This window comes from Ochotona princeps, chromosome 9, assembly GCF_030435755.1.
Source record: "Ochotona princeps isolate mOchPri1 chromosome 9, mOchPri1.hap1, whole genome shotgun sequence".
NCBI classification, from domain to species: domain Eukaryota; kingdom Metazoa; phylum Chordata; class Mammalia; order Lagomorpha; family Ochotonidae; genus Ochotona; species Ochotona princeps.
The window spans coordinates 71,742,461-71,767,208 of NC_080840.1; the positions used below are offsets into that span (position 1 = coordinate 71,742,461).

At 46.7% G+C, this 24,748-nt stretch overlaps 1 protein-coding gene across 3 annotated transcripts; it reads right to left on the reverse strand.

The window, feature by feature from the left end:
• ZNF454 (zinc finger protein 454) lies at window positions 1-18,892 on the reverse strand. Of its 3 annotated transcripts, none has more exons than XM_058668781.1 (5): window positions 18,294-18,892; window positions 17,594-17,708; window positions 15,340-15,466; window positions 14,873-14,962; window positions 1-1,656 (listed from the first exon to the last, which is right to left on the reverse strand). In XM_058668781.1, exons 2-5 carry the CDS (start codon window positions 17,624-17,626, stop codon window positions 344-346), a joined length of 1,563 nt encoding a protein of 520 aa, XP_058524764.1. In that variant the 5' UTR covers window positions 17,627-17,708; window positions 18,294-18,892; the 3' UTR covers window positions 1-343. The 3 variants fall into 3 exon arrangements, with proteins under 3 accessions (XP_058524764.1, XP_058524765.1, XP_004598162.2); XM_058668782.1 differs by lacking the exon at window positions 18,294-18,892 and adding an exon at window positions 18,131-18,149; XM_004598105.2 differs by lacking the exon at window positions 18,294-18,892 and having other exon boundaries at window positions 17,594-17,993.
• Window positions 18,893-24,748: the final 5,856 nt, after the last annotated feature.

Genomic DNA, 24,748 nt, shown 5'->3' on the forward strand with positions numbered 1-24,748 from the left:
AGAGAAGGACAGTGAGAGAGAGATTTTCCATCTGCTGGTTCACTCTCCAAATGGCTTCAAAGGCTGGAGTCAGACCAGCCCAAAGCCAAGAGCCAGCAGCTTCTTCTGGGTCTACTATGTGGGTGTAGGGGCCCAAGGAGTTGGGTCATCCTCTGCTGCTTTCCCAGGCTATTAGCAGGGAAACTAGATGGGAAGCAAAGCATCCAGGACACAAACAGGTGCCAATATGGGATGCTTGAACCACAGGCAGAGGATTAGCCTGCTATGCCCATATGCAGGCCCCATATATTCATCATTTGAATCTCTGCAGTCTCAAAGTTCTTGCTCATACACAGGGTTCACGTCACTTCTCTCCAATATGATGTCTCTGATGTTGGATGAGGTTTGCAGTCTGGTTGAAAGCTTTGCCACATTTATTACACTTGTAGGGCTTCTCTCCTGTGTGAATCCTCTGATGCTGCGTGAGGTGCGTGCTCCGAATGAAGGCTTTCCCACAGAGTTTACATTTGTAAGGTTTTTCTCTTGTATGGATTCTTTTATGTTGGGTGAGGGCCGAATGGTCACTAAAGGCTTTTTCACATATGTTACAGGCATAAGGCTTTTCCCCAGTGTGAATTCTCTGATGTTGGGCTAGGGCTGATTGGTCTCTGAAGGCTTTCTCACACAAGCCACATCTGTAAGGTTTCTCTCCAGTGTGAATTTTCCGATGTCGGGCAAAGGATGAATTATCCCGGAAAGCTTTCCCGCATTCGCTACATTTGTAAGGTTTCTCTCCAGTATGGATTCTCTGATGTTCCGTGAGGGAAGAGTTCACCCTGAAGGCTTTCCCACACTCATTGCATTCAAAAGGTTTCTCTCCAGTGTGGATTCTCTGGTGCTGAAGAAAACTTGTGCTCTGGTTGAAGGCTTTCCCACACTCGTGACATTTGTATGGCTTCTCCCCACTATGGATGTTCTGGTGTTTGGTGAGATGGGCTCTGCATACAAAAGCTTTCTCACAGACATCACATTTGAAAGGCTTCTCTCCGGTGTGTATCCTGTGATGGTGGGAAAGGTGTATGTTTCGAATAAAAGCTTTGCCGCACAAGTTGCACTCAAAAGGCTTCTCCCCAGTGTGGATTTTCTGATGGTATGTCAGTGAGGAGCTCACCGAAAAGGCCTTGCCACACTCCTTGCATTCATACGGCTTCTCACCTGTGTGGATTCTTTGGTGGTGGATCAAGTGTGTGCTTTGGTGAAATGCTTTCCCACATTCCCTGCATTCATAGCGCTTTTCTTTAAGGTGAGTTTTTGGGTTTGTCATGAGTTTGTCACTGTGGATTTTCTGATGTTTTTTGAGGGTTGAGCTCTTGGAGAAACTTTTACCACACTCCCCGCACTCAAAGGCTTTTACTCGAGGTCGACATTCTCGGCTCTCATCAGATGAGCTCAGAGTGCAGTGTTTGCCAGGTCCTGCTGGTTCCTGCTCACTAACCCCAGAGGGTAGGTTTTGCCAGTTGAGCACCACTTGGTCTTCCTGGCACTGCCATTCTAATACACTGGAACAGTCCCAGCGACCGTCTCCTAGGACTCTTTCCTTTGCTTCCCATTGATCTGATTCTTCAGGAATGTCTGCCCTGAAAGTAAATTTCTTATTCATGGGCAACGCTGTCCAGTCTGGAAGACATTAAAAATAATGTTGTTTTACCTTGGTTAAAAAGAACAAAAACAAACAAACAAACAAACAAACAAACACAGAGAGGGCCCAGCGGCGTGGCCTAACGGCTAAAGTCCTCACCTTGAACACTCCAGGATCCCCTATGGGCTAAGGTTCTTATCCCGGCAGCTCCACTTCCCATCCAGCTCCCTGCTTGTGGCCTGGGAAAGCAGTCGAGGATGGCCCAAGGCTTTGGGACCCTGCATCCGCGTGGGAAACCTGGAAGAGGTTACTGGTTCCTGGCTTCGGATCGGCGCGCACCGGCCCGTTGCAGCTCACTTGGGGAGTGAATCACCGGACAGAAGATCTTCCTCTCTGTCTCTCCTCCTCTCTGTATATCTGACTTTGTAATAAACTGAATAAATCTTTAAAAAAAAAAAACACAGAGAGAAGTCTGTTCATATGTGAGCAAAGAGTTGCCAGTTTTGAAGATTCCCTGAAGACAAGTTAGGAAAAGGGAAGGGAACGGAGCAGAGAATCCTGGCAAGGATGGATCTAACGTATATACATGAGGCAGGAGAGCTCAGGAGCTTGACCTCAAAAATCACAGGCCCCAGTTGGAATGCTGAATTTAACTTACTTTTGAGCAGAAAGAGATTACCTGATTTTCTAAGACCAAAAACAACAAACAAATAAAGGCTACAGATCACATTATACTAAGCGATAAGGAAAAAAGCCAAAACTATCCCTTGTCTACTTTGGTGATATGGTATTTAAATCAACTGAGATGCGGCCTTGAGAAATCACAGTAATCAGCAGTCAACATTTAGCAGAAGATAAAAACAACCCATAACAGCAATTGTTAAAACAAGGCATTTTATATTTTACAGATGTTTTAGCATTCAGATGACAGTAAAAAGCTAGGAGGCCAGTTTGTTCACACATAGCTACTGATAAAAAAAGGACTCCTATTGCTTGTGACATTCACATGAGGGAACTGCGCCGTGGCGCACGAGTTTAAGTAAGGACATAAAATCAAGAACAGAGTGGAACATCTGAGGCCAACTCCATATTAGAAACAGGCATCTGCTATTGCAATAACAACCACAGTTATTTCCTCTCTAAAAAATTTCACACTTATTCAACAATGTTCGCACTTGGTTTTATGGGTATCTTTATGTCAACCTGGTAGAGTTATGGCCTATAGGTTAATTTTCCTATGTATCTGTGACTGTCCATCTTTTCTTTCTTGTTTCTTAAAGATTTATTTATTTGAAGGTAGAATTATAGACAGAGATCACTCCCCAGATGGCTGCAGTGACCAAGGATGAGTCAGCTGAAACCAGGAGCCCAGAACTCCATCCAGGTCTCTTCAATGTGAGTTCATGGACCCAAAGACTTGGTTGTCTTCTGCAACAAATACTTCGAAAACATGATGAAAATGTGCAAGAACTGTATACCTCAAACTGCAAGAAAAAAATTCAAAGATTTTTTTTAAAAAACTTGAAAATATTAAGAGGTCTATGTTCATGCAATGGAATACTTTCATTTCTCCCAATTAACCTGGGGATTAAGATTCAGGCCAGTATTCGCCAAGATCTTAGCAGGAATTTTCTGGACAGCCAATTCTAAAATCTTGAAAGCCAAGAAAAGAACAAAGGCTTATATCAGCAAGTGTAAGACTGGTTACAACACTAGAGTAATTTAAACTATTCTATCAGCACAAGATTAGACAAAAATAATGAAACAGAATTGAATCTAGAAATAGACTTGTACACAGAGAGACCAAGGGAACTGACCATAGAACTCAGGATCACACTCATGCACAAACTGTCACTTTATATATCACAAAGATAACAGTATGGCATAATTTGGAGAAAGAATGATTCGGGGTCAACTGAGTGAGTACCCATATGGAAAATCAAGTAATCCCAGAGACCTGTATGGGTCTGCAGTTCCCTCACCTATATAGCATTTAAAAATAAATACATTCACATTAACAAAAGAAAAAAAATCTTCCATGTGGATTATGTACTTAAACGGGAAAGACAAAATAATAAATCTGCAAAGGAAAGCAGAAGATAGAGGTATTGGGATTTCTTCAGTGATATACAAGCATTAACCACAGGAGGAATAAAATAACACCCTGACAAACTGAACCATCTTGGAACTCAGGACCTCTATTTACCAGATAACACCATGACCCAGAGAAACAGTACTTGCAACACATCTACATGACAGAAAACTCAAATCCCAACTACATAACCCTGTAAAGCAACCAGGAAAGATCAAAAACTAAATACAAATCTGGAGAAAGAGTTACAGATACTGTACAAATAAGTGCATTTAGATGTTAATACATAAAAACACATAAAATAAGAATGAAAATATGGCACTCAGCGGCATCTTAGTTAAGTGGCTAAATCTTTGCCTTGCAAGCACCAGGATCCCATATGGGTGCCAGTTCATGTCCCAGCTACTCCATTCCCATCCAGCTCCCTGCGTGTGGCCTTGGAAAGGAGGGAAGGATGACCCAAGGTCTTGGGACCCTGCACCCAAGTGGGAGCTCCAGGAGAAGTTTCTGGCTCCTGGCTTCGGATCAGCTCAGCTCTAGCTGTTGGGGCCATTTGGGGATTGAACCACAGATGGAAGATCTTGCTCTTTGTCTCTCCTTCTCTCTGTAAATCTTTCTTTCCAGTAAATAAATTAATAAATATTTATAAAAAACGGATTGACGTGATCATTGAGATATGCCATATATTTTCTAGAACAGTGAACATTTAAAGTGACAAGTGCATAACAGGATATAGAGCTCTGACATTCTGTTCAATGGAATATAAATGGGTATAACTCGTAATGTCCATGTAGTTTTAACAAAAGACTGAACCAACACACAGTATAGTGGGCTATATGCAGCATCAGCATTCTTCACGGGCAACAACACAAGTCCCAGATGCTAATGGCCTGACAGAAGGATGGCTCAAATTCTTAGGCCTCTGATCCCACAAGGCAAACCTTGAAGGAGTCCAATTTGGGTATGTCTAGTAAACACAGGACTCCAAGATCTACACACAAGAGAAAATGGGACTGTATGTATTCTCTAAAAGCCGTATAAGAAATGTTTATAACAGTACTACTCGTAATAGCTCCAAGCTAAAAAATGAAGCAAATATCTAATAATAGTAAAACATACATTAGCAACAGATTTTTATGGCAAACGTTGCCACACAACATTTGAGTGAATCTCCAGTGTGACATGTTGCGCATGCCTGGCAGACATCCCAGGAGGGATGTAAAGCAGAGGACACCCTGTGCACATGCAAACTGTACACAGGCCTAGAGTCATGCAAAGACCTGACCCCAGAGTCTGATATTTTGCTGTCCCTTGGAATGTTACCTAATTCCTTTCTCCCCACAGGAGAGCTACTTATTTACCCTTTGCTTGGAACTGTGATGGACTACTCTGACCTTGTGGAAACTCCATTAATCTGTGCTCCACGCATCTGCTTTTCCGCCACTTGCACTATGATTTTGTAAAAGTATAAAAACTCTCATTTTCTTTGTTTTGGTGCATTATCCTGCAATATGATGGCTGCCCTGCCACAACAATAAAAATTCAGTTCTGCATGACCTATCATGTTCTCTGTTAATTCATCTCTAACAATAACACAGTGATAAAAAGAAGCCAGGCATAGAAGAGCACATACTGTATGATTTAATTTACCCAAAATGATAAAATATGCAAAATAAATCTGATTGTTATCTTTGGGACAAAGTTGAAGAGGGAGTTTGGGTTATTAGGGTGCTTGCTAGTCATGTTCTACTTCTTATGGATAATGATTATGCATTATTACTATACATTATTTATTATATATTATATAATTATTACATATTATATAATATACATTATTTCCTGTAAAAATTTACTGAGTTATACATTTTTTATTTTATATACATACACACACACACTTCTCTGTAGTAGGTATTGCTTTTAAAAATTCAGGACATAGGAACAGGTGCGCATCTCTTGTAGTGACGAAGGCACTGGCACGCCCGCTGGAATCCCTCGGTATGATTTGGCCTTAGCTCCTGACTCCAGCTTCCTGCCAAGCTTCATTCTGGGAGACAGAATGTATAGCTCAAGTAATTGGACTCTAGTCACTTGTATGGGAAACTTGCATTGAGTTCCCATCTCCAGCTCTGATCCAGCCCCAGCTCCAGACACCCATGGCATTTAGGGGAGAAAATCAGTGGGTTGGAGCTTGCTTTTCTATCTGTCTCTGAAATAAACAGCAGTTTTAAGCACATAAGTAAAAATCTTGGAGGAGCTTTTAAAAATAATCAAAACACCAATTTCTAATTCTATTTTTTATCAGCTATTGAATATTTAAATCTATCAAAGACTTTTCTAGATTGTGCTATAAAATACTATCTATATATAACACTTGACTTTCAAATTTAAAACGCACACACACACACACACCCCTCCCATCTAGTAGGTCAGGCCCATTGCAGGGACCCAACCACTTGAGTCATCAACTGCAGCCTTCCAGGATGCATACCAGAAGGAGGATGATTATGACTTCACAAGTGGAGCCAGAACTCAAACCCAGGCACTCTGACAGAAGATGCAGGTACCCCAAGTGGACTACCAACTGCTAGGCCAAATGCCCACTTTGAACAACACTCTTCCAGCACAGTGAAGTCTATCAAAAAGGCAATTACCACTCTGGTCTGACCCCACTGAAAGCTAACTGAGCCATGGGAAGACTGGAAGTGGGAAACTCTTCTAAATGCAGCAGCATAGCGCAGCCGCAGCATGAGCAGAGCCCAGGTTACTTCACAGTGGGATGACTTAAGGAGGTTCACCCTGGCTACACTATTCCACAGCAAGAAAACACATGGTTGGAAAATACCTAACTCAAGGGTTGAAGATATATTTATTTATTTGAAAGGCAGACTTAGAGAGAGGAGGGGAAGACACAGGGAGAAAGAGATTGTCCCTCCATTGGTTTACCCCCAAGTGATAAACCAAGTGCTGGGTCTGGGTCAAAGGTCAAAGCCAGGAGCCAGGAGTTTCTTCCAGGTCTCCAATGTAGCCAAAGTATTCGAGCCATGCTCTGTTGCTTTTCCACGACATTAGCAGGCCACTGGATCAGAGGTGGAGGAGCTGGGACTTGAACCAGCATCCATATGGGATGCCAGTATCACTGCTGGTAACTTAACTTGCTATGCCACATAGCTGGTTCACTCCTCCCAAAAAGACTTATTTATTTTTAGATTTATTTATAAATCTGGGATTTGAGGCAGGGCACAAGTGTGCATTACAAGCTCCTCAATTAAGAGGACTAGGAATAGATGAAAGCCTAAACCAATTTGTTGTTAAATCATCCCAAGCAGCACCAAGCACACGTGCAAGTTGGGAGAGAGGTGGATACAGACAGCAGGATCGGCTCAAGGTCAGGCTACCATGGTCTTAAGCCTCCAGAAACTCGTCCCACTCAGGACAAGGGCTTCCCTCGTCCACCAGCCAAAACATGGGAAGCATCTGCTCCTGGACAGAGTAAAGCCAAATGGCTTAGGACAGAAGACGTCAGGGCAGACGGGTGGAGGAAGAATCATGCTGAAGACTGAAGCCCCGTCACCCTCCGAGCAAACCCAGAGGACTTCAGTCCTTCCACTGTCAAACTGGCAGGAAATCAGGACTCACTGGGTGACTGGGATGACACCAAAAGAAATCAACAGAAAATTACAGACAACAGTCTATGATGGTGGAAGCAAATGTTTCTAAAAATCAGTATCATCTGAGAATACTCAAAGAAAATAAAAGTTCTTACAAGATTGAAAATGTTACAGATCAAATGGAAAACAAAAAAAGTAAATACTATGCACAATTATAAACTAACACATCTTTTATAACACAAAAACATAGTTAAATCTAAGGGAAAACTACACAACCATCTAACAAAAAGAAATCTACATAGTTTAATTAACAAGGAAGAAAATTATAAAAGTTATCAGCAAACTACTCAGATGGAGAGGTGAAATGGTTTTCTCTAAGTTCACTTAGGGGATGATTTTTTTGTGAAATTAAAAATGGAGAAGGCAAAAAAAAAAAAAGGAGAAGGCTGAAGATGAAGGGCTCTGGGTCTCAAGTTGGCTAAGCCTGACTTGTTGCTTAACAGCCTCGTTACATCACTCCAAACCAGATAACCTGTTAACCAGGTCCACCTGCTAAAAGTCCCAAGCGCACAGCGCACAAGCCATGCTGCCCACAGGAACTCGTCCCCTAGTCCACCACCAGATGGCAGAAAATACAAAAACCAAAGGGACTTCCTCCTACCATGGTGAAAAATAACTCTCTTCTAAACCCAGTCATTAGTGTGACAATGGAAAGTTCCAGATCCAATACCCTGGAAATCAGAAATTAAACCTATTACCATTCTTCTATAAGGTCTTTCAAGTCCTGGAAAGTTGTAAAGAAAGGAAACAGAAGGAAGAACAGAAACCAGGATGGAGCACAGGTCATGCCAAGTTAGGCTCTTACATTGACTGGTCTCCATGAGCCAGGGCTACTAGGCCACAGCATCAAAGGCAAAGGCTGAGACAGGTGAGGGGCTAAGTCAACTGGGTCAGAGCAACCACTGGCACGTGTGTAATCTAGGGCTGGGAATAGACCCGGTTGGAGAGCTGTGAAAGTACACCCTTGCTGGGTTGGGGTTCCCCTGGTGAGTGCAGGGGCTGGAGTGGGGGCTGCATTCTGGTCTAGATATGGCTACAATCTCCCTTGGCACAAGTGTGAACTGGGGCTGTGTGCACCTAGCCAGGCTAGATGCCAGCACCATCTGGTGCTCATTAGAACTAGGGTAGATGTAGGACGGACTAGGTTAGGTCTCTGTCCCTGAGCCATGTGTGAGCTGTGTCTGGGTATGGACGAGCCTTGGCTGGGCTGAAACATCCAACAGTAAGAACTGGAATGGGGTGAAGGCCAGCAAGGAAAGGCCATTGTTCTTGCCAGGACAGGAGGTGGACTAAGTAGGGCTGGCCCATAGACCTTCCAGTATGCACAAGATCTGGCATAGGGAGAGGTTTTGATGGAGGAGCTTGGGAAACTCCTCTGTTGGGACACAGTCCCTGCAGGTGACCACAAGAACCACGATACGGAGCAGCCCAGACCAGGCAAGAGAAAGATACCCACCAGCATACATTTGGCATAGGTCGGGGCCGACCAGACTGAACCAACCAGCTCACATTACCCACTGGCGAATCCAAGCAGCAGAACAGAGTGTGGATTGGGCCAGATTCGGTCACAACACATACCAGTATACATTACGGAAAGCCAAGGCGAGGTGAGCCATACCGGATGTGGTTGCAGCACCCAAACAGCACATGTGAGAACCAGGGAGGGAGGAGGCAAAGCCAGCGGGGGAAATGTGGGCTCCCTGCTGGACATGCCCACTGGAGAGCATGAGTTAGAATGGGGGCAGACCAGACCAGGCAGGGCTATAACACCTGTGTGCCTCATGTGAGCTAGATCAGGGAAAAGCCAGGGCCAGCTGACTGTTCCGACTGGTGCAAGCATAAATTAGAGTGGGTGAGGGTTGGTTGGGCTTTGCTGCAGCATCAGATAGCAGAGGCTGGCACTGGGGGTAATTCTGTCAAGTTAAACTCCAGAACCACCTGGAGTGTGCATAATCCGGAAGTTGGAGTGGCCTAGTAGGGAGATAGTGGGCACCTTCCTCTTGGGTTACCACTTCCACTGGAGAGCATGAAAACCAGGACAGGGGCAGGGGTGGCTAGACAGAAAGGCACCTGCCAGTATGTGTGTGGACTGGATAGCAGGGCTGGTTGGGCTGAACTAGGCTTCAATGCCTATTGATATGTATGAGAATTAAATGGGATGTGGGACAGACTGAACAAGTTCGAGGTACATACTGGCATGCATGGGAACCAGGGTAGGGAGCAGGCCTGGTGGGGGTTATGGAAAGTCACCCCCACTAGGCTGCAGCCCCCACTGGTTTGCGTGAGGACTGAGAATCAAGTGGATTGGGCTAGACTACAACAACCATTGGTTCACGTGGAAGACAGGGCTCGAAATAGAACTGACCCAGCAATTGCAACCACCAGCATAGGCATAAGCTGATTGGGGTTAACAGCCTGTGCTGGACCATGTACTGGTAAGCACACACAAGAATCAGATCTGGGGGCCCAGCGGCCATGGCCTAGCAGTTAAAGTCCTCACCTTGAACACTCCAGGATCCCCTATGGGCTAAGGTTCTAATCCCCGCAGCTCCACTTCCCATCCAGCTCCCTGCTTGTGGCCTGGGAAAGGAGTTGAAGATGGCCCAGAGCACTGGGACACTGCACCCGCGTGGGAGACCTGGAAGAGGTTCCTGGTCCCGGCATCGGATTGGCACAGCACCAGCCATTGCGCTCACTTGGGGAGTGAATCATCGGATGGAAGATCTTCCTCTCTGTCTCTCCTCCTCTCTGTATATCTGACTTTGTAATAAAAGTAAATAAATCTTTAAAAAAAACAAAAAGAATCATATCTGGGATCATCTCAGACAAAGTTTCTTTGGAGATCCCTCCAACTGAACTGCTGATCTCAGAACCCCAACCATGAAGAGACTATGTCAGTCACTGGATTCTGAAGATTTCATCATGCTTGGAACAGCGAGATTGGCAGCAATTCATACCTGATGAACTATCAAAATTGCTTGAGCAGGACTCTCAGAGCATGCCTCGGACCTGGGATGGGTGGGAGGCTGGGTGGGGCTTTTCCCTTTGTTTCTCCCCTTATCCCAGAAACAGAAAAAAAAAACAAAAACAAAAAAACCAAACAAAAAAACGATATTAGTGTGGCAACAATTGTCTTACCAACTTTCCTGTAACCCTTGACCCTTTGTGTCCTAATCAACTATGTAAGATTATTAAAATTAGAAAAAATTATAAAAAGAAAAAAATAAACTGAAAGCATACAAAATAAAGATTAAAGAGCCAAAAAAAAAAAAAAAAGAAAGAAATGAAACATATAAGAAGAAGCAAAAATGAAAAACAGATCCAATAAACACTTCAGGTATGAGTAAAAATTGGAGTTGTGGGCTAAGGAGTTAATTAGCACTTGTTAGGCTGAGCAGTAACAGGAAATAGGATTGTGGCTAAAAGCACCTGGACTAATGGGACTCACTGGTATCCTACTTTTTGGCTTAAGGACATGGGGGAGAGTATAAAAGGAGTAATAAAGGGAGGCTTAGGACACGGGTCTCCTGTTACTGCTTCCTCCCTCTCCCTGTCCACGTTACTGGCTCTGCTGGTCGGAGCAAAGAGTGACAGGAATGGAATAAATAATTGGAAATGACCAGCATTTATTTATACCAGCAATTTTCAATTAAAATACAAGAAGAGGGGAGGCTGGCATTGTGGCTTGGCAGGATAAGCCACCACCTCTGATGTTGGCATTTCATATATGTGGTGCTTTGTGACCTGGATGGTCCACTTCTTTTTCTATTTTTATTTTTAGTTTAAATTTTGAATATTATGATACAATTCTGTAGAGTCTGGGATTTCCCCCCATGCCAGTTCCCACCCCCGACTGATTTTTCCCCATATTGTTACAATAGTATAGTCCTTCATAAGGAGTTATAATTTAATCAGTCTGTTGTTTCAATGTGCCCTGACATTGCTGGTACAGACAATATCAGACAGTCCATCATCCCACTGTCTAGTTATGTCCAACAGTTTCACCAGGAGTCCATCTTTGATTTGGAAGTAGGGATGCATGTTGCATTGTGTCTTCACATCTGGATATGGTAGTCTCAATTACTCCATCACTACACAGTCCAATTTGCATGAGCATTTCCTTATATTAGAGAAAACATATGGTATTTGTCTTTTGGGGATTGACTTATTGCTCCACTTCTGATCTAGCTCCCTGTCATTGGCTTAGGAAAACAGTAGGGAATGGCCCCAAGAACTTGGGCCCCGCACCTAAATGAGAGGTTCTGATTAAGTTTGTCACTCCTAGCTTTGACCTGGTCCAGCCCTGGCCATTGTGGCCATTTGTAGAGTGGACCAGGAGATAGAAGATTCCTCTGTGAACTTTGCCACATGCAATGTTGGTATTACATATGGATGTCAGCTTGAATCCTGGCTGCTCCATTTTTGATCCAGCTCCCTGTTTATGGTCTGGGAAAGCAGAAGATGGTGTAAGGGCTTGAGCCCCTGCCACCGGAGACGGAAGAAGCTCCGGGTGCCTGGCTTTAGCCTGACCAGGCCCTGGCTGTTGTGGTCATTTGCAGAGCTAATCAGCATATGGAAAATTTCTCTCTTTACCCCTTTCTCTGTAGCTCTATTAAACAAATACATTTAGAAGAAAAAAATACAAATGACAGAGTATTTAAAAAAAAAAGAGAGAGATGATTTTCTTAAAAAAGGCATACATTAGGGCCCAGCATGGCATGGTAGCCTACTGGCTGAAGTCTTCGTCTTGCAAGTGTATGTCAGGATCCCATATGGACTCCAGTTCATGTCCCAGCTGCTCCACTTCCCATCCAGCTCCCTGCTTGTGGTCTGGGAAAACGGCAGAGGATGGCCAAAGCCTTGGGACCCTGCACCCGTGCGGGAGACCCAGAGGAAGCTCCTGATGTCTGGCTTCAGATCAACTCAGCTCCAGCTGTTGTTCCCACCTGGAGAGTGAACCAGCGAATGGAAGATTTTTCTCTCTGTATCTCCTTCTCTCTGTAAAATCTGACTTTCCAATAAAAAATGTTTAAATGGCATACATTTACATACATACATATGTGTTTATGTGTGTATGAATGTAAACTTTAACAGGGAATGGAGAGGGACACAAATATTTATTAAGAAAAAAAATCAGGTCCCTTTCCATGTCTGTCTGGTTAAGCAGCCTAACGACCTTCATGAACTGGCTCAGTGTCTGCATCTCTTGGCAATCTATAAGGCATTCTTCTTTTTTTTTTTTTTTTAAAGATTTATTCATTTTATTACAAAGTCAGATATACAGAGAGGAGGAGAGACAGAGAGGAAGATCTTCCATCCGATGATTCACTCCCCAAGTGAGCCGCAACGGGCCGATGCTGCGCCGATGCGAAGCCGGGAACCTGGAACCTCTTCCGGGTCTCCCACGCGGGTGCAGGGTCCCAATGCATTGGGCCGTCCTCGACTGCTTTCCCAGGCCACAAGCAGGGAGCTGGATGGGAAGTGGAGCTGCCGGGATTAGAACCGGCGCCGATATGGGATCCCGGGGCGTTCAAGGCGAGGACTTTAGCAGCTAGGCCACGCCGCCGGGCCCAATCTATAAGGCGTTCTATGACCAAGTAGAGTGTGAGAAACACTATGATTGTGTTTTCAAGTATCACCTATGCTTGCCTAGGTCTTTTAGACATACAAAAATCCTCCTTCATCTTCATATTTCTCTCCTATATAAGTATGTGTGGAAGAAAAAGTAAGTATACTTGGGAATTACTTTTAATGGTGAAAGAAAGAAAAATTCAATGATTTAATTGAAAGCAGTTATTGCACCAAAGTTATAAGAATGTGGATGAATTGGTTAGGCTTAATTTCTCCCTTTCCTTATCGTGGGTCTCCCCAACTAGGCTGCAGCTCCCACTGGTTAGTGTGAGGGCCGAGTACATGCTGGGCAGAACCAGACTGGACTGCAACACCCATTGGTTCCAGTGCAACTCGGGACTGAAAACAGAACCAACCCAGCAATTGCAACCACCAGCTGATCGGGGTGATGGACTGTGCCGGGCCCTGTGCTTGCTAGAACATGCAAGAAACTAGTCTGGGAATACCTCAAAGTTTCTTTGGAGATCTCCCCAATCGAACTGCTGGACTCAGAACTCTAATCAAGAAAAGACAGAAGACAGAGCAGATCAATCATTCATCTCAGCTACATGTTAGCAGCGAAAAATGGGGCAAACGGAGATTTTATGATGGACCATATCAATCAGTGGACGACCTCATCAAGCGAAACTGGCAGCGATTCATAACTGGAGAACTATTAACACCACTTGAGCACATATCTCAGAGCATGCCCCACATCCGGGACTCGGGGTGGGCGGGAAACCGGGTGGGGCTTCTCCCTCAATATCCTCCTTTACCTCAGATACAAGATGGAAACAATATGGACATAATAGTATTGCCCACTTCCCTATCCCCCTGAACCTTTTTTTTTCTTTTTCTTTCTTTAACTGTAATTAACTATGAAAAGATTGTCAACAACAACACAATAAAATAGATTATAAAAAAAAAAAATTCTCCCTTTCTTGCTATAACGCTGCTTGCATAATACAGGATAAACTATTAAAAAATCCCTTTGTTTAATTATGACATACAGAGTATCTAGAGTATTATTGAGTAAAGTAAGAAAATCATTGTTTTGAGAACTGAAGCTTGGATTAGGATATTTAAGTTCTTTAATAGATCAGGTCCAAGATATTTCAGGTAAGTTATTTGATGTAGGATCCAAGTTCCTGTCTGCTTCACTGGTCACTGTGAGAAATCAGCAATTTAAGGTTTATAGAAATATTTTGCAATCTGCAACACACTAGCTGAAAGGAAAACTTTACAACACATTCAGCAGGGCCCTAAGCTTTCTAGAATATCATGGAATGAGGGAAAGACAGAGCCCTGCCTTTCCACAACCAGCCACAAGGTGCTCCTCCAGCCACATAACAATCACCAACCTGTCGTGCTCTCTGTATCTCTACAAGTCCATTGCACCACCATCTGCCAAGCAACGAGTAGGGTGTGAGCAACGTGGCAAGACAGATCACCAGCTTGGTCCTGCGTGTGCCAAGCCTGAGGGAGAGGATGTCAGACTCTGGGTGAACGCTCATCCAGGTGGATAAACACCCACAGAGGCAGGTGAACACAAGAGGCATGTTTAGCTAGACGGATGCTTTCCAGGAAACGGGCCCCTGAGGGAGCTGCCTTGTCACAACATTGCGTGGTCACAGCTGTCTGGCAGGACACTTCAGCACAAGGGCAGCCCTGCAAGGCCAGGTTCTGTGAGGTACCAGCTACCCCAGGAAGTGAATGCCTGAGTTCACCAGTGCATGCTGGGACAGAGGTAACAAGACAGTCCTGAGGACAACAGGAGGTAACACATGCCTACTTCTCAGAGCACAGCCTGGTGGTGTTTGCTGAATCTCACGTGCCCCCTCACACCCCCTATGACCCTCTCACCTACACACATGTGGTTCTTACCAAAACAGAAGTCTCCCGAGGCATCCACTGGGACCCATTCCTCCCCTTTTCCCAGCTGAGAAAATATGTCTGACTTGGGTCCTAAGAGTCCTGTTTTTGAAAAAAAAAAAAAAAAAAAAGACCATATCACTTCATGGCAGAGATGAATATCATCGCAAGAATAAGACCAGATCCTGGGAACCTTCTGGGAATGGTGACTGACCCAGAGGCCCATGGTACAGACCTGACTGCAGGAGCAGGAGATGCCCCAGCCGACATGACCTGCTCCCCAGGGAGTATGGGTTCAACTTGCAATCCCTCATTAGCTACTCACTGAACTTGGATCCAAAAGAGGCCCGTGGAGGTCATAGGCTGGCAAATGTAGCCTTAATCCAACATCCTCAACTACCCCAATTCCAGTCCCATTTATGTACAGTACCACAGTGAGGGTCCTAGCAGGTAAAGCTTCCAAGGGCTCCCTGCCTTACCCAGACAGACCAGGTGGCTGTAGTTCTCCCGCATCACGTCCTGGTACAGGGTCCTCTGGGCAGGGGTCAGACACCTCCACTCTTCCTGAGTGAAGAGCACAGCCACATCCTTGAAGGTCACCAAGTCCTGCAACAGCAACGTTGTTCTCAATGACCAGGGCTCTGCCTCACTGCTTCTCTTGGGGAAAGCTCTGGCAGCCTCTGGGAGCTCATGTGGATAGGCGGAGCTGCTAGCATGCAGGGAGCTGGTGCTGTAGGGGCCCCTGTTTTGCAGAAGGCTTGTTCCCTGCTTGGGAGACACTGTGGATGGTGATGATGATTCCTCAGCACTGGGGCTTCAGGCTGGCTGCTCGTTTAGTCCAGTTTTCTGCAAACTGCCCAGCCCTGCTGCCTCTACCCTTGCACACATCAAGTTCTTGCCTTGAATGATCCAGGATCCCACATGGGCCCTGGTTCTAATCCCAGCAGCCCCACTTCCCATCCAACTCCCTGCTTGTGGCCTGGGAAAACAGCAGTCAAGGACGGCCCAATGCACCCACGTCAGAGACCTGGAAGAGGATTTGGGCTCCTGGCTTCGGATCGGCACAGCACCAGCCATTGCGGTTGCTTGGGGAGTGAATCATCAGACTGAGAATATTTCTCTCTGTCTCTCCTCCTCTCTGTATATATCTGACTTTGCAAGAAAAATAAATAAATCTTAGAAAAAGAAAGAAAATAGTAGGAGATGGCACAAGTCTTTGGGCCCCAGCACCCATATGGGAGACCTGGAAAAAGTACCTGGTCCCCAGCTCTAGATAGGCCCAACTCTGTCCATTGGGACCATTTGTGGGGTGAACCAGAAGACGGGAGATCTCTATCTCTCCTTTACTCTCTCTCTCTCTGTAACTCTGCCTTTCAAACAAAAAGAAATCTTGAAAAAACTAAAGACAGGAAAGAGAAGAAGGGACACAAAGGAAGGAAAAGAAAGAAAAAAAGAAAGAAAGGAAGGAAGGAAGGAAAGATAAAGAAAGAAAAGGAGCTTTACAGAGCTTAGTCCAGACTGCATTTCCATAGCTAAAGTCTGGTTGCATCATTGCCTTTGGACCTGGAGACACCTCAGTGTATTTCTAATAAGCACCTACCTTTGCTTAGGGGAGCCTGGATTAGTTTTCCATTACCCACAACCCACATGTCAGTGCAAAAAAAACAGTCGTGGAACTGAACCCAGAAACCTATTTGTTGCGACCGTGGTTCACCCCTGGACTTTCAGGGCACATCTTACACCTCGTGTGTGTGTGTGTGTGTGTGTGTGTGCACGCTGAATGGCAATCAGATGAAGGCAGAGAGGAAAAGGGAGACAGTGACACTGCCCAGATGTGAGGGCAGGGAAAGGTCGGCAGCTGACTGTGGGGAGGTGGGCTCCACAGCAGCAGTGACATCTGAGGTGAGTCCTACCAAGCCACGTGACTCTGTTGCGCCTCCACTGGGCTGTTCATCCCTCCCGGAGGCTTCTGCCACGCTCAGCTGTTCTAAAAAGGTTCTCAGTGGGAAGCAATTCCAATAACTGTGGCCAACACACCAGCCATGAGCTCTCAAGGGAATAGTGTGTCTTTCCAAACAGAGTCCACACTTCACTGTGAAAAGGCTGACGCTGGCACGGTGCTTTAGAAATCAATCTGGGGCCCGGCGCAGTGGCCTAGCAGCTAAAGTCCTTGCCTTGAACGCTCCAGGATTCCATATGGGTGCCGGTTCTAATCCCGGCAGCTCCACTTCCCATCCAGCTCCCTGCTTGTGGCCTGGGAAAGCAGTGGAGAATGGCCCAAGCCTTGGGACCCTGCACCCACATGGGAGACCTAGAGGAAGTTCCAGGCTCCTGGCTTCGGATCGGTGCAGCACTGGCCGTTGTGGTCACTTGGGGAGTGAATCATCGGACGGAAGATCTTCCTCTCTGTCTCTCCTCCTCTGTATATCTGACTTTGCAATAAAAAATAAATCTTAAAAAAAAAAAAAAAAACAGAAAGAAAGAAACCAATCTGACTAAGCGATTCTCATTTCAGACCAATCTGGGGTTTCTGCTATCTTCAGGAGTAACTCAGTGTCAACCCCCACCCTGGACTGCCCAACAGGGTGGGAGGGAGTAATGGTGTAGGGGGTGGGGTATCAGGCATCAGCAGGAGCTCAGACTGGAAGTAATCCTCCGGCGCCAGGGGAAGGAAACGGGAAACAAACCCAAGAGAACAATGAAGAAGACACTCCCCAGCGACTGCCTACTCACCTGGACTGCGGTGGGCAGGTGGTTGACAGCCATTGCTTCTAGAGAACCCAGCTGAGGGACAGGCCAAGTGCGGGCGAGTGGGGTGCAGAGCCGGCTGGTAAGTTCTACACAGCTTCTGGGAAGGCAGAACTGGGTCAGAGCTACCATCCGGGGGTATGCCTCTCAGTGCCCACCTCCCATTGGCCTCCACTGCCCACTACAGCACCCCCACCCCTTTTAGTTTTCCCCTCCGGACCTCTTGCTCTAGGTCTGCTTCAGATTTCCACCACCCCTCCCTCTTCCCTTAAGCTGTACTGAGCATCCACCCCTTTGGGGCGACCCGCTGCCTAACGTGGGCCAGAAGTAGTCTAGAGGAGATTCCGGGGGGCAGGCCAGTTCGGGGTCCTCTTGACACATCCCCGTGTCCTGCATGGGCCTGGCCCCCGCGAGTTCTCCACACGGGACTCCAACCACGCCGGGGAGAAAGATGCCACCACCGCCGGGCGCAACCTGGTTTCCGTCCCCGAGACCCCATCCTGCTCCATCCAGCAAACGCACTCAGCACTCGGAGCCGCAAGGCCAAGACTCCTCCAGCTTCCCAATCCGGCCGCCTCCCTTTTTCTTTCTTTCTTTCTTTTTTTTTCCGACTTAGAGTCGTGCCTCAGGAGACACGTCCCGGGAAGTTGGCGGCATTAGTAGATGGACATGCTCCGGCACCTACCGCCACGCGGACCTCTTCGGCTCCCCCGCCCCCTCTTCTGCATAGGCTGGCCCACCCCACCCCAGGCCGCTCCCACTCCCCGCCTGCGCGGCTCCGGCCCTCGGGCCGGGTCAGCAGCGAGCGGCCCTTCGCGGGGCCTATGCCTGCGGCGAGGGGTCGCAACCAGCACATCGCAGTCACGGAGCACAATGAGCCCAAGTATGCAGCCCGCATCATAACTGCGCTTGCGCGTTGCCCAGGGATCAGGCGAGCCCGAAATCCCACAAGTCTGTGGGCTGCGGCACTTCAGCTTCCAAGACTCCACGGCCCACCGGGACCGGGGGCAGCTGCCGCGGTGCAGGCTGTAGCGGTGTGCGCCTGCGCAGACACGACCTTGCCCCAGCGGCTTTGGGTGCTGGACTACACTTCCCAGGGGCCTCTGCGGGGCCGGGGCCGTCCTAGCTGCAATCAATCCCCTACACTCCAGGTAGTATTTCGGTTCCGTTCTGATCTGGTCTGGACTAGGTGTCTGCCTTGAGATAATGTCCGTGTAACTATAGACTGGGACAAATGGACAGTGGGATAAGGGAGGTTAGTCCAAGGGAGTGACGCCTGAGCCGGGGACGGGAGCAGATTGGAAGGTCTCTAAGGACAGAACCTGAGAAGCGCGCAGAGGTGGAAAGCTGGCGGGGCGTGGCCCGGCACGTGCACCGAGCCCTCTCTGCGCGACCGGGCGGCTGGCCAGGGCTTGGCCCGGACGCGAGAGGGTCCCCCGCTTGCAGGGGCAGGGATGACGGCACAGAGCTTAGGGGTGGCTACGGGAAGGAAGTGGGGGCGACCCGGATCTCGAGGCTAACTGAGGGGTTGTTGAGAGGAAGGGGCCTGTTTGCGGAAAGCGGCCCTGGCCCCGTGGACTGATGACCTTGCGGGCTGGGCAAAAATGAGAAAAGGCATAGGGGAAGTTCCACTGGAGATACTTAGCGACTTTTAAACTTTCATCGGACTCAGAAGGAAAGATGAGAGGATTCTAACTTGGTCAGTGATGTGTTGCTTAGAGAATTGTTGGACTACCGCTTTGGGGAAACTATCAGAGACCTTATTTATATGGCACTACAGCATTCTGTTTGGGGTCTTACTGAAGACGCTTAATGGAGCACTTCCATGTCGGGCGTCATTCTAAAGGTTAGAGAACAGCAATAGGAGACCCGGGCTTAGGAGACCAGGTTGAATTCCAGCAGAAGCAATCGTTCTAGGGAATGAATGTATTACAGGTAGGTAGAGTGTGGTGGGAGGAATTTAAGTCGCATTTGGGGATGTTTCTCTGTCTCAGAGGTAACATCTGAGCAGAGACGTGAACACAGTGAGGGTATGTGAAGGCTTGAACACCATCTCAGTACCCAAGGAAGGGCTAAGCTGAGGGAGCAGGAATGCTGTCCCAAGACCAGTGTGAGGCTGAGGCTTAGCAAGGCCAGCGTGACTGGCCATGGCACAGTGAACAAGGGAGAAGACAGGGTGGGGTTGGAGCTAGGGTAACTAGAGGCCCTGAAGTCCATGTAGGAACTTTGGGGTCATTCCATGTGACGGGGAACATGTAGGAACTTGGGGTCATTCTGTGTGATGGGAAACTACTGAACCCAACACGGTTGGGCACATTTTCATAAAATGACTGTCAGCTGACGGGAAACCTCGGAAAAGCTGCTCCAAGAATCAGAGTGGGATGGGATGGCCTTCACAATGATCTAACTTTAAAAATATATATTCAATTCATTTTAATTTCAAATATTTATTTGAAAGCTACAGAGGGAGAGATAAATAGGGACAGATCTCTGATCTAATGGTTCCTTCCCCAGATGGCCACAACAACCAGTGTTGAGCCAGGCTGAAGCTAGGAGCTTCTTCCAGATCTCCCACGTGGGTGAAGGGACCTAAACACCAGGGCCATCTTCTGCTTTTCTCAGACCATTAGCAGGGAGCTGGATCACAAGTGGAGCAGCGGGAACTCAAATTGGCACCCATATGAAATGAGAGCGTTGCAGGCTGCAGCCACAGGTACCAGCTTTACTGTGGCCGACCGGCTATACCACAGTACCAGCCACTGACAGCCTTCTGCAAAGCATCTGTGTTTTGAGAGCCTAACAATTCTAAGATAATAAAGGATTCTGGATGCCACACTGTTGAGTCTGGGTATTCTGTCTTCAGGTATATGAAATAATAATATACTACATTTTGGGTTAACCACATTTGAGGCACAGTTTTTTATGTTTACATAGTTGATTAGGCTGGGAAGGACAGAGGGATAGGGGAAAGTGGGTGACACCATCCCACATTCTTTTTTTGTTTTCCTGTATCTGAGGGAGAGGGGGAGATAAGGAGAGTAGCCACACCCAGCCTCCCAACTGCCTTAGTACCCAGGGATGGATAACGGCCACCCAATGTCATCCCAGGGTTCCCAATGTGGAGCATGTTCTGAGGGTTCTGCTCAAGTAGTTTCAGTAGTTCGATACTTCTAAAATGCTGCAAATCTTGTCAATCCAAGGATGAGGAAATCCTTCCAAGGTCCATTGGCTGACATAGTCCATGTTAGAATCTCCATTCATCCAGGAATTTGCTGTCAAGCTTCACTGGAGTATTTGGCCAATTTGTTCTGCCCACCTTTCTCTGTTATGATACCAGATGTCCTCTGTGGGCTCCAGTGTACTGCCATATCCTCCATGTGCATCTGGGTATGCTGCCCACTGCTCCATCTAAGCCACTGAGGAGGCCCAGCTCTGACACATACACTCAATGGTCAGACCACAGAACCTGTAATTCTCCCCATGGTGAAGCTGAGTCCAGGGGTTCAGTTGGGGGCAATCACCAAAGAAACCTTGTCTGAAGTGATCCTAGACCTAATTCATGTGTGCTTGCCGATATGGGGTCCAGCTCTATCCATCACCCTCATCTGCCTATGCACACACTGGTAATTGCAATTGCTGGGTCAGTTCTGTCTCCAGCCCCATCTCTTAGGTACACCAATGGTTACTGCACCCCAACCCAAACCTTACCCACAACACACTCTGGCCTAGTTGGAGCAGCTCCCCAAAACCCCCACCAGGCCCACCCCCAACCCAGGGTCCTATGCTTGCCAATATGTGTAACGAACTGGTACAGTCCCATGTCCCATTCAATTCTCACACATCAATGGTGTTCAAGCCTAACTTAACCCAACCCACCCTACTATCCAGCCTACACTCATGCCAGCAGGTGCCACCACCTGTCTAGCCAGACCTGCTCCTAGCCATGGTTCTCATGCTCACCTGTGGGAGTTGCAGCCCATCAGAGAGGTGCCCTCAGTTTCCCTACTAGGCCCACTCCTAGCCTTGCACTCCACATGGTTCTGCAGTCCAGCTTTACAGGTTTGCCTGAGGCCCAGCACTTGCCAGCTGATGCAATGGCAAAGCTCAACCAGCCTGCACTTACTCTGCCTTATGCATGCACCAGTGGTTACAGTCAGTGAGCCCAGCCTGGCTCTCCTTGGGGCACTTTTGTAAGTAGTTTGCAGTGTTAACTGACACAATCCAAGCTCTGAGGTTTGCAAATGAGAAAACCAAGACACTGGCATGCCTGGCCCCTGGTCCTAGAAAGTGGAGCTAGGAGTCCTGTTATCATGGAATGCAGGAAAGGCACAAAGGCGACCTCATTACTTGTTGCTCATAGTGGCTTAGAGCTGACATACAAAGGCCCAGGTCTTCTAAAAGCTTTTAAAAAGGCAATGAAACTATCTTTATCCAACCCATTTTCTCCCGGATTCTGTTGTAGTCTGGGGGAGTACCTAAGCTTCTAAAAGCAATTAACAAGGAGTTGGAGGAGGGGAGGTTGGGATAAAATCGGGAAGAAATACCAAACCCAAAGAGTACACCCTCTTGCTGTAGGCCAGGACTTTATTATTCCCAACATTCACCAGAGCAGCCCTCCCACTCCCATCTCCAAACACACAAAAGGGCAATGTCCTCACAGAGATGTTACACATGGTCTGCTCTCCTAATTATGGATATGCAAATGCATACTTATCATTTTCCCAAGACTCATTATCAGTGTGCTTTAATACATTTCCTTTTCCTTCACATGCAGGCTGCTACTAACTAGTTCTTGAGTTCGCCTGCTGAGGCCTGCTAGAAGCCCCTTGCATTGTGATATTAGCAATAACTTCCTTTAGCTTCATTTCTCGTTACTTTTTTTTTTTAGATTTATTTATTTTTATCTGAAAAGCAGATTTACAGAGAGGAGAGACGGAAAAAGATCTTTCATCTGCTGGTTTACTCCCTGACTGGCCACAACAGCTGGAGGTTAGCTGATCTGAAACCAGGAGCTTCTTCCAGGTCTTCCATGCAGGTACAGAATCCCAAGGTTTTGGGCCATCCTCTACTGTTTTCCAAGCAACAGAGAGGAAGCTCACTGGAAGTGGAGCAGCTGGGACTAAAACTGGTACCCATATGAGATGAAAGTACTAGTGGGCTGAGGATTAGCTTGTCAAGCCACATAACTGGCCCCTCCTGTTACTTCTTGATCTCTACTGAATGTTCAAGTCATCTACCTCTATGGTTCCCAAAATATGTGAGTACAATGTGCAATACCTTCTTTTCACTATGCCTGCTCTTCCCCACCCCCACCTTCTCTGCACTCAACTGTTTCACCCCCCTGGCATCCTATACTAGGAACTACCTTACAGTAGCACCAGGGATCATTTATCCTGAAGTTCATAGATGCTGACCTATGCTAGGGACTCAGTAAATGTTAATTGCATGAAAAAAAACTACATTGGCATCCGCCAATGAGTCTGCCAACTGTAGGTAGGCACTGAATTATATTCGATGTATACAGCAATAGAGACCTATGACCCAAGCATTCAGCATGTTTTTTTCCTCTTTCTCTAGATTTGCTGGCATTTTTAAAAAAGATTTATTTATTTTTATTGCAAAGTCAGATATACAGAGAGCAGTAGAGACAGAGAGGAAGATCTTCCATCCGATGATTCATTCCCCAGGTGATTGCAACGGCCAGTGCTGTTCCGATCCAAAGCCAGGAACCAGGAACTTCCTCTAGGTCTCCCATGTGGGTGCAGGGTCGCCAGGCTTTGGGCCATCCTCCACTGCTTTCCTAGGCCACAAGCAGGGAGCTGGATGGGAAGCAGGGCTGCCGGGATTAGAACTGGTGCCCATATGGGATCCTGGAGCGTTCAAGGTGAGGATTTTAGCCATGAGGCCACTGGCTGGGCCCAATGTTGGCATTTTTTTCAGGAGCCAAGCACAGTGAGCATATGCATTCAGGCATTGGGGATTGTATGTACACAGTCTAGGGGAGAGGTTCTGGCACTGTGCCCTGAAACTCCGCCACTTACACTGTCCTCATTAGTAGCTCTATCAATGCCCACATATCCATTTAACAGGGCATCAATAAAAGAAGTGGCTGCATCTGTCTTCTCAGTGATGACGCAGTCATAGAGAAGCATGCTCTAAGCATGTGCTGTGAGTAGTTTCAGAGGGTGCTGTTCCTTGGTAGTTTATAAGTCATGCAGTTACACCCTAATTTCTTTTATATCTGACTTCCCTACCATGAGCTCATTTAGAGGTCCTGATCTCCAGCAACTACTGAGTAGGTACCCAGTAAGTATCTATTGACAGATTGGTCACACTTGTCGTTGCTTATTAGCACAAGTCCAACTGAATACACAGTGATTACATGGCAGCCCTAGACAGTGATTTAAGAGACCTATCTTAAAAGAATGACCTGACAAATCCAGGTTTGTTTCATGGAATTTTAAAATTAGGACATAGACTGAGAGGTCCCAAGGAAGCTGAAAGATCACTAGATATGAGGGCTAGTACATCTTGGATCATGTGCGTACTTAACTGTAAGCAAAAGCAGCCAATCCTCAGTGAGGAGATGGACAATGTCACTGGGAATCCTTTTAGTGGTGGTAACAGTGGTGAGGGGCAGGCTACACAGACAAAATGAAAGCACATAACAAAAATAAGCCTCCTTTTTCCTTCCCTGTGTTTATTTTTCTTGTTCACTTTGCTGTCAGGGGGTGGAAATAAAGGGAAAAAGGCAAAGAAAATATGGGTAGGATTTTAAAATGATAGCAGTAATATGAAGGATCAAAGGGAAGAAAAAGACAAAGGGGAGATACAGAAAGGGTGTTGAAGCTGAGGAGGGGTGAAAATATTTAGTGAGTGCTGACCTGAGAAGACCTTGGGAAATCAGATCCCAGTGTAAGGTTGGGACAATGGCATCTGCGGACCACTTCTCTTACTGCCACCTACAGGCATCTGCATTTACCCTTTCCTCACTACCAGTTCTTCCAATGCAGTTGACATCCAAATTTCCACATCCACTAGTATTCAGTTCCTTCTCCCTTCCACTTTGATGGCCAGAATATGACACAAAGCTATGTACTTATTATTGGATTCCTAGGTATTTAAAAACTATATTTGTAT

Bases quoted from the DNA above. Each gene is read 5' to 3' on its own strand.
- ZNF454 (XM_004598105.2), bottom strand. From the start codon at position 17,740: ATGGTAGCTCTGACCCAGTTCTGCCTTCCCAGAAGCTGTGTAGAACTT. The intron at 15,467-17,593 runs GTGAGTAGGCAG...TTGCTGTTGCAG, and splicing joins ACCTGCCCACCGCAGTCCAG to GACTTGGTGACCTTCAAGGA. The intron at 1,657-14,872 runs GTAAGAACCACA...AATGTCTTCCAG, and splicing joins CTCGGGAGACTTCTGTTTTG to ACTGGACAGCGTTGCCCATG.